The sequence below is a fragment of the Neodiprion virginianus genome, chromosome 2, assembly GCF_021901495.1.
Source record: "Neodiprion virginianus isolate iyNeoVirg1 chromosome 2, iyNeoVirg1.1, whole genome shotgun sequence".
Taxonomy (NCBI): Eukaryota; Metazoa; Arthropoda; class Insecta; order Hymenoptera; family Diprionidae; genus Neodiprion; species Neodiprion virginianus.
The window spans coordinates 17,045,678-17,054,993 of NC_060878.1; the positions used below are offsets into that span (position 1 = coordinate 17,045,678).

The window sequence follows — 9,316 nt, forward strand, 5'->3', positions numbered from 1 at the left end:
TACAGAAGGGAATCATATACAAAAGCACACATGTAAACCTGCTCTAAAGCTATGAATCATCAAATTACTAAATACTCTAAATCTGTTAATATAGTTATAACACAAACAACTAAGGATATTCGCAGCAGCGCGATTCTAATAATGTTAAACAAATAACAAACTATGTTCATAAACAATTGCTATTGTACTCCAGGTTAACAACGACAGTAGTCGACTATAATACATATGTAATTCTATATAGATATAGCTATAAAACTAACAAACGACAGGTAACCAGAATGAAATATGGGCTTTGTAACGAACAAGATAGCAAAAACATTAAGAGGTAGACAGGAAGAAGTTAAGTGGCTGAGGGGCGCCACAAAAGGGGCTGGCGCCACAAAGGGGGCTGGCGCCACAACGAAAAGCTCACGCAGTTCGGAGAACTACGGAACAAAGTCCACGCACCTACACCACCGCACCAAGCAGCGATATACCATACGTAAAAACCTACGATATAGTAATAGCTAAAGAACTAAGATAACAGGCGTGTATGCGCGAGGATGTCGTGACCTAATTAGTTCCTAGAAAAAGAGGGGAAGTGCGCAAAGGTGACCAAAAAACTAGAGAGGGGGATCGTTCTGCGCAACGATCGACCCCTATAAAAAGGGCGACCGATCACTCGATCGTCCTCTTGTTTTTCTACCTCCAGATTCGTCATCTAGTTCCGGTACAGTCTCGCGGTAAAATCCTTTAGCCTTTTGCATTAAAACTTTCATACAACGTTACTCTGCCCAAAAGTTCAGCGAGCTTCAACTCCATTTTTTTGTCATACTAAGTTTAAGATCTTACACTGTGTAACTCTGCGTTTGTGACTTTTAAATATCAAAACTTATAAAATAAACCAAGTTAGTCAAAATATCCAAAAATATTAAAGTCAGTTATTCCGCTAAAACCTCTCACCAATCTACAAGTCATCGCATCCAGAATATTCTCAAAAAGGTAAGCCAAATTAAATCTTTTATCCAACAATTTCTCTCTCTTCGGTTCGTTCGACTAGAGCGACAGAATGCCCGTTGTCCGGTGTATTTCAATACTTAATCGGTAATTGGTGACCCAAACTACTGATGTGAGTCTAGCTGTAGCTGCGTGTGAATGTTTCCGGTGTCTAACATCTGGAGATTTCCACTAGGTACCGTTCCGACGTCACAGCAACTTGACAATGAGAGCCAAGCGGTTTAAGTTAGATTTAAATATGGCCGAATGGCGCTTCGATCAGCAGTTTCACCACCATAAGCAATCACATATCCCTAAATATGTCTTCCTTCTGGAAGGGAGAGCCAAATTGTGACTATGAAACGAGGACCCCTCTGAGATTCATGGGAGCCTTCATCAAGGCGTCCTTCATCCTTGAGATAAGGAGAGACTATGAAACTTTTCGGAGGTCGCGGATTTCTGAACACATGTACTCAAATGTGTCGATTATTCCATGAAAGTCGCAGTTCTATTCCATCAGGTAGCTTAAGATTGGCGCCAATATGCGAAGAGAATCCTTGTAGCATTAAATCTTGGTTGATCGTTACTTTTCAGATGGAATTTTTCCCTAAAAAAGTAGTCTGTGTAGTTGTCGGGACACTGAATTCTTGTGCGAAATTTTGACCATGAATATAGTATCTTCGGTTAATAATTCTGGTAACAACGTTGATGAAGGTGGTGCATCAAAATTGTCTTAATTATTTGTTTGCCTTTAACCATACAAGTATTACGTGTAAACGTAGTTTCAGTGATGGATCTTAAGCAAATGAATTTCTCTTTCCAACTCTAGAAAACGAGAAAGACAAAATTTCATATCTCATTCGAAAGCTGCCTGTTCTGGGAAACTTGTTTCACATACACGGTAAAATCGGGAAAGGGACATTCAGCTCTGTGTTTTTAGCCACTTTAAAGTCATCCACAAACCAGCGTAAATTTGCCATCAAACATCTAGTGCCTACGTGTCATCCGAGGAGAATTGAACGTGAGCTACAATGTTTGCAGGACATAGGGTACACCTGTTTCTATTTCCTGCTATATCGATCGCCTGCTTTTCTTTCAAAATGTCTATGACACTGAAATTCTTTGCAGAGGTACCGATTATGTTGTTGAGTTGGACTTGTGTCTGCGGAGTGCAGAATGCATCGTGTTCGTAATGCCGTATATGAAGCATGATAGGTTCGCTGTACGTAAATTATATACAAACAAGTATAAACTTATGATTTGAAAATGACATATAAATAGGTCTCTTTTAATAACGTTGTTTCACTTAATGAGAGTTAGTATTTTTAGGAATATGTTCACGGCATGACCGTTGATGAGACTAGAAACTATATGAAAGCGCTGCTGGTTGCCCTGCGGCGAGTACATAAGTTTAATATTATACACCGGGATGTAAAACCTAGTAATTTCCTCTACAATCGTGCTATGAAACAGTGAGTTATTTATTTCAACATCTAAGTGTGTGATATAGTAGTTACAAATTCCTGGTATTTATGTGGCTTTTATTTGCTGTACATAAGATGTGTGTAAGAACTGGTCAAAAACTCCGTTCTATTGTTCTCAACATGTCAAGCTTGTGTTATCAAATTTTAGGTATCGACTAGTCGATTTTGGGCTAGCGCAGCAGTATACTACTGAAAGTAACACAAGTAGTCAGGCAGAAACATGTGTCATTGAATCTCAGCCAGGAAAAAGAAAAAGAAACGATGTGGTAGGAATGAACTTCTTTGATTGGAGCCAGTATAATTAAGCATGAACGGGTCACCATGTAAATCAACATTTAGAAGAAGATAAAAATCCATGTTAAAACCTCTAACAATGTTATTTGTCCCAGTAATGGTCTACACGTATGAAACGACACCTCTACCAAGCGATAGAACTGAATTTGAGCAAATTTAACCTACTTGAGCTTAGACGCCAACAATTTGAGAGAAGGTTTTATAATCAGAATGAATCAGCCAATGAGCCAATACATAAATTCTGACAAAAATCACCAAGATCTAGTCATTTTCAACGTTTCAACTATTAAACCTTTTCTCAAATTGTTAACATCTTGTCGTGTGTTATTCGAATTTGCTCACATTTTTTTCAACTACATGGTGCAGATATAGTTTAATTCATCTTAATTATCATTCACGTGAATAACATTGCTGGAAATTTTTTAGATGGTTTTTTCTTCCTTCTTTTCCCAACTTTTGATTCAGGCAGCAGGACTATCTCATTTTTAATACGAAACGTATTGAGAAATCATGAAATTCAAGTTGGATATGTTAACGCAACGATCCATTTTTAGGAACAATCGTTATGTTGCAATTTTAGGACAGTTTAATATCCAGTAAACCGTAATCAAGCAAAACCAATCTCGCATTCAGAAAACTCGAAACCTTCAGTCATAGTGAAGTTGTAAATCAATAATTTTTTTTCAACTCTTCAACCTGTTTGTTATTTCTGTATTATTTTGACAATTATTATCAGTGATTTCTTAATTGGCAGAATGACGAGACAGGTCCTGTAAAAAATACTGGCAAGCCTATAGATGTGCAATGCATATGCTATGGAAAACCTCGAATATGTTCTATCTGCCTATCAAAATCTGCTCAAACTGCCCCTCGTGCTGGTACGCCTGGATTTAGAGCACCGGAGGTGCTACTCAAGTTCCCTTCGCAAACGTCAGGTGAACACATTCAATTCATCCTTCGTCAATCCTTTGACATGATTCTAAAAATTGGTCAGTCAAGTACCGAAAATAAAAATGAAACACCTTATTTTTAGCAATTGATATTTGGGCCAGCGGTGTCATAATGCTTTGCATCCTGAGTGGAACTCACCCTTTCTTTCGTTCGCCAGATGACTGCACAGCCTTGGCTGAGATAACAACAATCTTTGGTTCGACCAAAATGCAACAATGTGCCAAAAAATTGGGTACTTTGCTTTATTTTCTGTTTTACTGTTTAATTAATTCACATCATACTTTGATCTAAAACGACTAAACACAGAACCAAATAGCTGGATAGCACTTTTATTTATAATACAATAATTTTTTTTTATGCAGGTAGAAAACTTACATTTAGCGAAAACATACCTGGAATTGATATTAAGTTGCTTTGTCAAAAATTACAAAAGAGAAATAGCCTTCATCGAGAGGAGGATCCCAACACTAGTTGTAGTAACAAGAATCAGGTATTTTCAAATGTTATTTTTCATTATTTTCACTTTCTTTATTTAACGCCGATGTGCTTCATTCTTTTTCTGTTTATATCATTATTAACAGTTCTTTTTTTTTTCTGATTTTAAGGAAAAAATTGATACTGCCTATCCTTCGGCAGCATATGATTTATTAATTAGGCTGCTCGATCCAGATCACTGTACAAGAATAACTGCGGAAGAAGCGATAAATCACACTTTTCTCGCAGACTAACCATTTGTATTTAATTACTTACGTGTCTCGTCAGAAATTCATTCTTGCAAATACTGTTACCTGATTTTAAACAACGAACATGTAATACGTTTCAACAATGTATAAAATTGGTCTCTAGTTGCCTGAGAATCACAGTGATGAAGTGTGATTTATACGATCTGCAAAGTTCATCTGATAATACGTGCCTTGTAAAACATCAATACAATTACGATGTGTTTGTTTGTTCAAATAATGTATATAGAGAATATTTTTATATTTATTATTAATATAAGTATTGACTTCTGTCGTTTACTATATAAATCAAAACTATACATAAGTTCGTTAAAATAAAAATTAATATATTTTATTTAAAATGCAAGTTTGCCAGTAATTTTAAAGAACAACTTTTCAAAAGTTGTCTTGTTGTATATAAAAGAGATGTATTGAATGGTTGAAAATTATTTAGCAATGTACTATCAATTTTGATATTTCGACAATTCCTATAACTCAATCTCGTCAGGTAAACACAATAGTCGTGTAGTAGGTATAAATATATTTTATTATAATATATTATCGAAATAAATACTGTACAAATTTTTTCCAACAATTTAAATTACAAAATTTTAACTTGCCAATATCCAAGTGCATTAATACTATGTTACAGTGTAAGTAAGAATGAACTTATAGAATTCTTAAGTATAAATCAAAATGATTGAACATTATCTAGTGCCAAAAATATTTTTAAGTACTTGAGTGCGTTCATCTAGAATCTTCAGAACAATGAATGATGATGTATGAAAATGTTGTGATATCAATAATAACTAAAATAATTTCTGATGTAAGAAAACGTCACACAGTTCCCACGAAAATAAAAACAAATGCATGTATGGATATAGAGAAATAAAATACAGGAACTTTTTTTGTGTCGTAATGATAATATCTGGGCAAATTGAAGACTGATTAGCAAGTAATCATGAATCGTGATCTGGTAAGTAACGAAACATGTGTAAAATAGCTTTAACACAAAGACTTTGTATAAAGTGCAGACTATTCGACAGCGGCAGAATCATCCAGATTGATATTACTGACGCCTTGAAGGTCTTCAATGTTTTTCTTAATCAATTCCCACTTGGCAGCAGTTTCCAAAGCCTTAGCGGCTAATTCCCGTATCGTCTTGTCCTCAACGGCCTCGGTTTTAGTCAGCGCCATTAAAATCTCCATGACGTCAGTCTCAATTAATTTAGCGGCGACATCCTTGGTGCTGGATATCATATTAAGCACCACAACAACGCCTCTGTGCTGGATACTCTTGTTTGGATTAGCCAGAAGGTAGTGAATAGACTCGAGCCAATTTTTCGAGTCGAATATCTTAGCGCAAGCTTTGGTGCTGTTTGCGGTCAGCATTGCCAGAGCACCAGCAGCAGCCATACTGGTCTGCTCGTCCTCATCTTCGCACAAAATTACGAGATACTTGACCCTGTCATTGTCGCCTTCGTAAAACTTGAGCACCTCTGGAGACATCATAAGGTTGGTGATGACTTGAGTAGCGGCACGAGTCAGCATCACGTGATCCTCGTAGGCGTAGTGTTCGATCTTCTGAAATCCCCCCTCCTTGAAAATCCTGCATCTGACGCTCTCGCTGGTTCCGGCAAGATTGCAGAGCGCCATGAGCGCCTCGAAGTTCTCCAATGCGGAGCATTCCTGTTCCAATAGAGCGAGGAATGGCCTGATAACTTCCATTATTCGCTGCCCTGGAAATGCCACTTCTGGATTGATCGTTATTCCGATCCGTGCGAGAGCTTGAGCCGCCTGTTTCTTCCCCTTTGCTGTTCCTTCCAACGCCATGGGCAAGAGCGCTTTAGCACCTCCCTGCTGAACGACAATTCCTCTGAGCTCGACTTGGCTGCAGATCGCGTTGAACACCCGGCATATCAATTCCCTGCTATTGTGGCTCTCAGTTTTGGAGAGGCTGACCAGTGCTGTAGTGACACCTTCCTTGGCCAGAATGATCAGTCGATTATTGACGAAGTCCTCGTCATCAAGTTCGTGATCCTCGGGAATGTGATGTTTTGCAAACTTGGCAAGCTCCAGCATTTCCGGGATTATTTCCTGCTTGTCGTAAGCATTGCAGAGATTGACAAGAGTTGTCACAACGCCATAGATGACGGATTGATCCCCAGTTTGTGCCAACTCTATCATTGCTTTTATCGCAGGTTTGTCGCTGACTAATTTCTCCTTGACTTCGGCGTCAAAAGTCAGGTACGAAAGCCCCTCGACTGCCCATTTCCTCATATCTTTCTGCTTTGCTGGATTAACCAGAAACCGCCTACAGGCTTCAGCCAGTTTTTTCGTCGACCCGTCGGCGAATGGTCTAATTGTCGCGTCAGAACCGCCAGAACTTCCCAGCTTACAGAGTCCGACAAGAGCTCGTACTTTTATAGAATCGTCTTTGGAAGTGTACAGTTTCTTGAGTATGTTTATACCCTGATTTATTATTGCAACAGCTTTGTCCTTCTTAGAAGCCGCGGCAATGATGCACTCGCAGGCGACTTTCTGCTGAAGAATGTCGTCTGTTCCAGCCATCACCAATATCATCTCCATTATCCCCTCCTTCGCTATCACCGTATTACCAACGTCAAGCGGACCAAGCAGCAGACAAGTTATAGCGACAACGACTCTCACTTTGGACTCAATGTCTGGAGTGATTAGCTTGTCTTTAATGAATTCGTCTATGGCGTTCATGAACTTTGCCTTCGCAGCGTCGTAGTACATGTTTTCATAGACGCGAGCCAGACAAACGGAGGTGATTGTACGGGTTGACGATGTTATTTCCATTGCCGATTCGTACTTGTACTCCTCGAGCTCACTGGCAACTTCCATCAGCCGCTGAAGGCCCCGGATCTCGATGAGCTGCTCCGCCCAGCTAAGAGTTGTGTAGTGTATATTCCGCATGATCAGTTCAATTATAGCATCTCTCGCCAGACCCGTAATCGTCCTGTTTGTTATGCTGTAAACGAGGCATGTCAGCAGTGTGTCGATCTCCTTCTTGTACTTCTCGCAGAGCTCCTTGTTTGGTTTCGTATCTGGTTTATTGTCCATGCCGCTGAAGCTGTTTAGTACAACTTGCATACAGTGTTGTGCAGCATTTACCCTTTCCTCCTTCCTGCTGTTTATTATGTCCAGAAACCAAGGTATTCCCACATCTTGAAGAACCGCTTTGGTCCGATCCACATTGTCCTTGCAAAGTTCAGCGATTATCCTGCAAAATGCATTGGAAACGATCGTTTCAAACCGCAAACAAAGAATAATTTGGATAACGTTAATAGGCCAGTCTACGAACTTTCCATTGATATGCATTTCCAGTTCAGAAAAGACATTATTAAATGCATTTTTATTTCAACTTCATTCATTCATCATAATAACTTACGAGGTTGAATTGATTAGGTTAAAGTAACAAAACATTGAGCATAATAATAAATAATTTTGAACTTCATTTGGTAACATTACCAAATATAGGTTTCTTAATGCTGTGTTATGGGTTACTGAATTTCAGACAATCTTAGAGTTATGAAATGATGAGTTAGTTTTCTTAAAAATGCCTTGTTAAATCAACATTACAAACTTCAAACTCTCTCATAAAAGAGCAAGAAGCCAAAAAGCATTGAACAAGTATTTCAGTTAAAAATGTTCAGTTAACAATGAATAATTAACACGTCTCACCTAACACAGGCCAAGTTTATCTCGTCGTTTTTTTCCACCTTTAGCAGGGTGTGAATCTTTTTGACAACACCTTCATTGAACATTACTTCAGCACCCGCTTTTTCCCTGGCCAGTACCAGCAGGTTGTTCATTGAAGTTTCTCTGTTTTTGGTGTCAGTTTTCAGGTCAAAGGCCAAATTAAACATCTGCGAGACTTTGGTGTTGATTTGGGAATTTACCCTCAGTCTTTCCTGAACTATTTCATGAAGCCTTGCCAGGATGGGCTGTATCGTTTTGTTTGATGGGTCGACAGTTACCAGATTCCTGGCGTCTCTATATGCCTCTTCATATCTCTCCATAGCATCAAGGGCTTGGCATCTTCGGAATAGAGCTTTCGGATCGTTTGGACAAATTTCCAGAGCTTTGTCGCAATCCTGAATTGCTTTGGGGTATTCTTTTTGCTTGAGGTATACCGCCGCTCGATTTTTATGGCAAATACTTTTTTCAGAGCTGCACTGCTCAGCCAAGGATATCGCATTACTATAGCAGTTCTCCGCTTCTTTCCATTCACCGTTTTTGAACGCCTCATTACCCTTTTCCTTCCACTGTTGCGAACTCATTTCTGTTTTAGTCATGATAATTGATAATTCTCTGACGAATGAGGTGGTTATTCAATGTTTAATAGTCCGCGAGTAAGCACTTAATTCAACTTTAAGGTTCTGATTCTTATTAATATACTCTTCCCCTTAATGTTTGCTTCGGTTTGAACTAAATATAGATACTGTGATGCACTTATAAACACGAAAGAGAGAAATTTCTAGACGGCTTTTTCACCACACATACCAAATAATCTATTTTAAGGCTTCTCGAAAGCTTTGCTCGAAAGAACTGGGTGCAAACAAAAATAAATTTGCTTATTATAGGTTAGTCTGGAAACATACCCACATCGCATGCACCATGTATACGGTGTTCTTAAAATTCGAGCATCAACTTCTATTTCCAGCATACCCACTACGTGTTCAAAAAACCCAATAAGCCCCACTTGAGCGATATTTGTGAACGCAGCTTGATATTGTTACTGCGACAACGCTGCAACAATGTCCGCAAATCTGTAATAAATCATTATATGTATATAACAACAATTATAATATTTTGCTCTTTGATTTAATAATGTATAAAACATATTAACAGCCGTTCTTCGGGCCT

At 38.5% G+C, this 9,316-nt stretch overlaps 3 protein-coding genes across 3 annotated transcripts in view; 2 read left to right on the forward strand and 1 right to left on the reverse strand.

Moving 5' to 3' along the window:
• Nucleotides 1-932: 932 nt before the first annotated feature.
• The window catches only part of LOC124299309 (uncharacterized), a 68,207-nt gene continuing 59,823 nt past the window's right edge, over nt 933-9,316 (forward strand). The window contains exon 1 of the mRNA XM_046752446.1: nt 933-981. The gene's annotated coding sequence lies outside the window, so the exon portion shown is untranslated. The remainder of the gene's footprint in view (nt 982-9,316) is intronic.
• Nucleotides 1,429-5,270, forward strand: LOC124299286 (cell division cycle 7-related protein kinase). Its single transcript, XM_046752409.1, has 9 exons — nt 1,429-1,689; nt 1,805-2,024; nt 2,104-2,197; nt 2,305-2,447; nt 2,608-2,725; nt 3,508-3,688; nt 3,787-3,936; nt 4,067-4,194; nt 4,310-5,270. Exons 1-9 carry the CDS (start codon nt 1,641-1,643, stop codon nt 4,430-4,432), a joined length of 1,206 nt encoding a protein of 401 aa, XP_046608365.1. The 5' UTR covers nt 1,429-1,640; the 3' UTR covers nt 4,433-5,270.
• Nucleotides 4,846-8,855, reverse strand: LOC124299254 (protein unc-45 homolog B). Its single transcript, XM_046752333.1, has 2 exons — nt 8,132-8,855; nt 4,846-7,670 (listed from the first exon to the last, which is right to left on the reverse strand). The coding sequence occupies exons 1-2, from the start codon at nt 8,743-8,745 to the stop codon at nt 5,459-5,461; spliced, it is 2,826 nt and encodes a 941-aa protein (XP_046608289.1). The 5' UTR covers nt 8,746-8,855; the 3' UTR covers nt 4,846-5,458.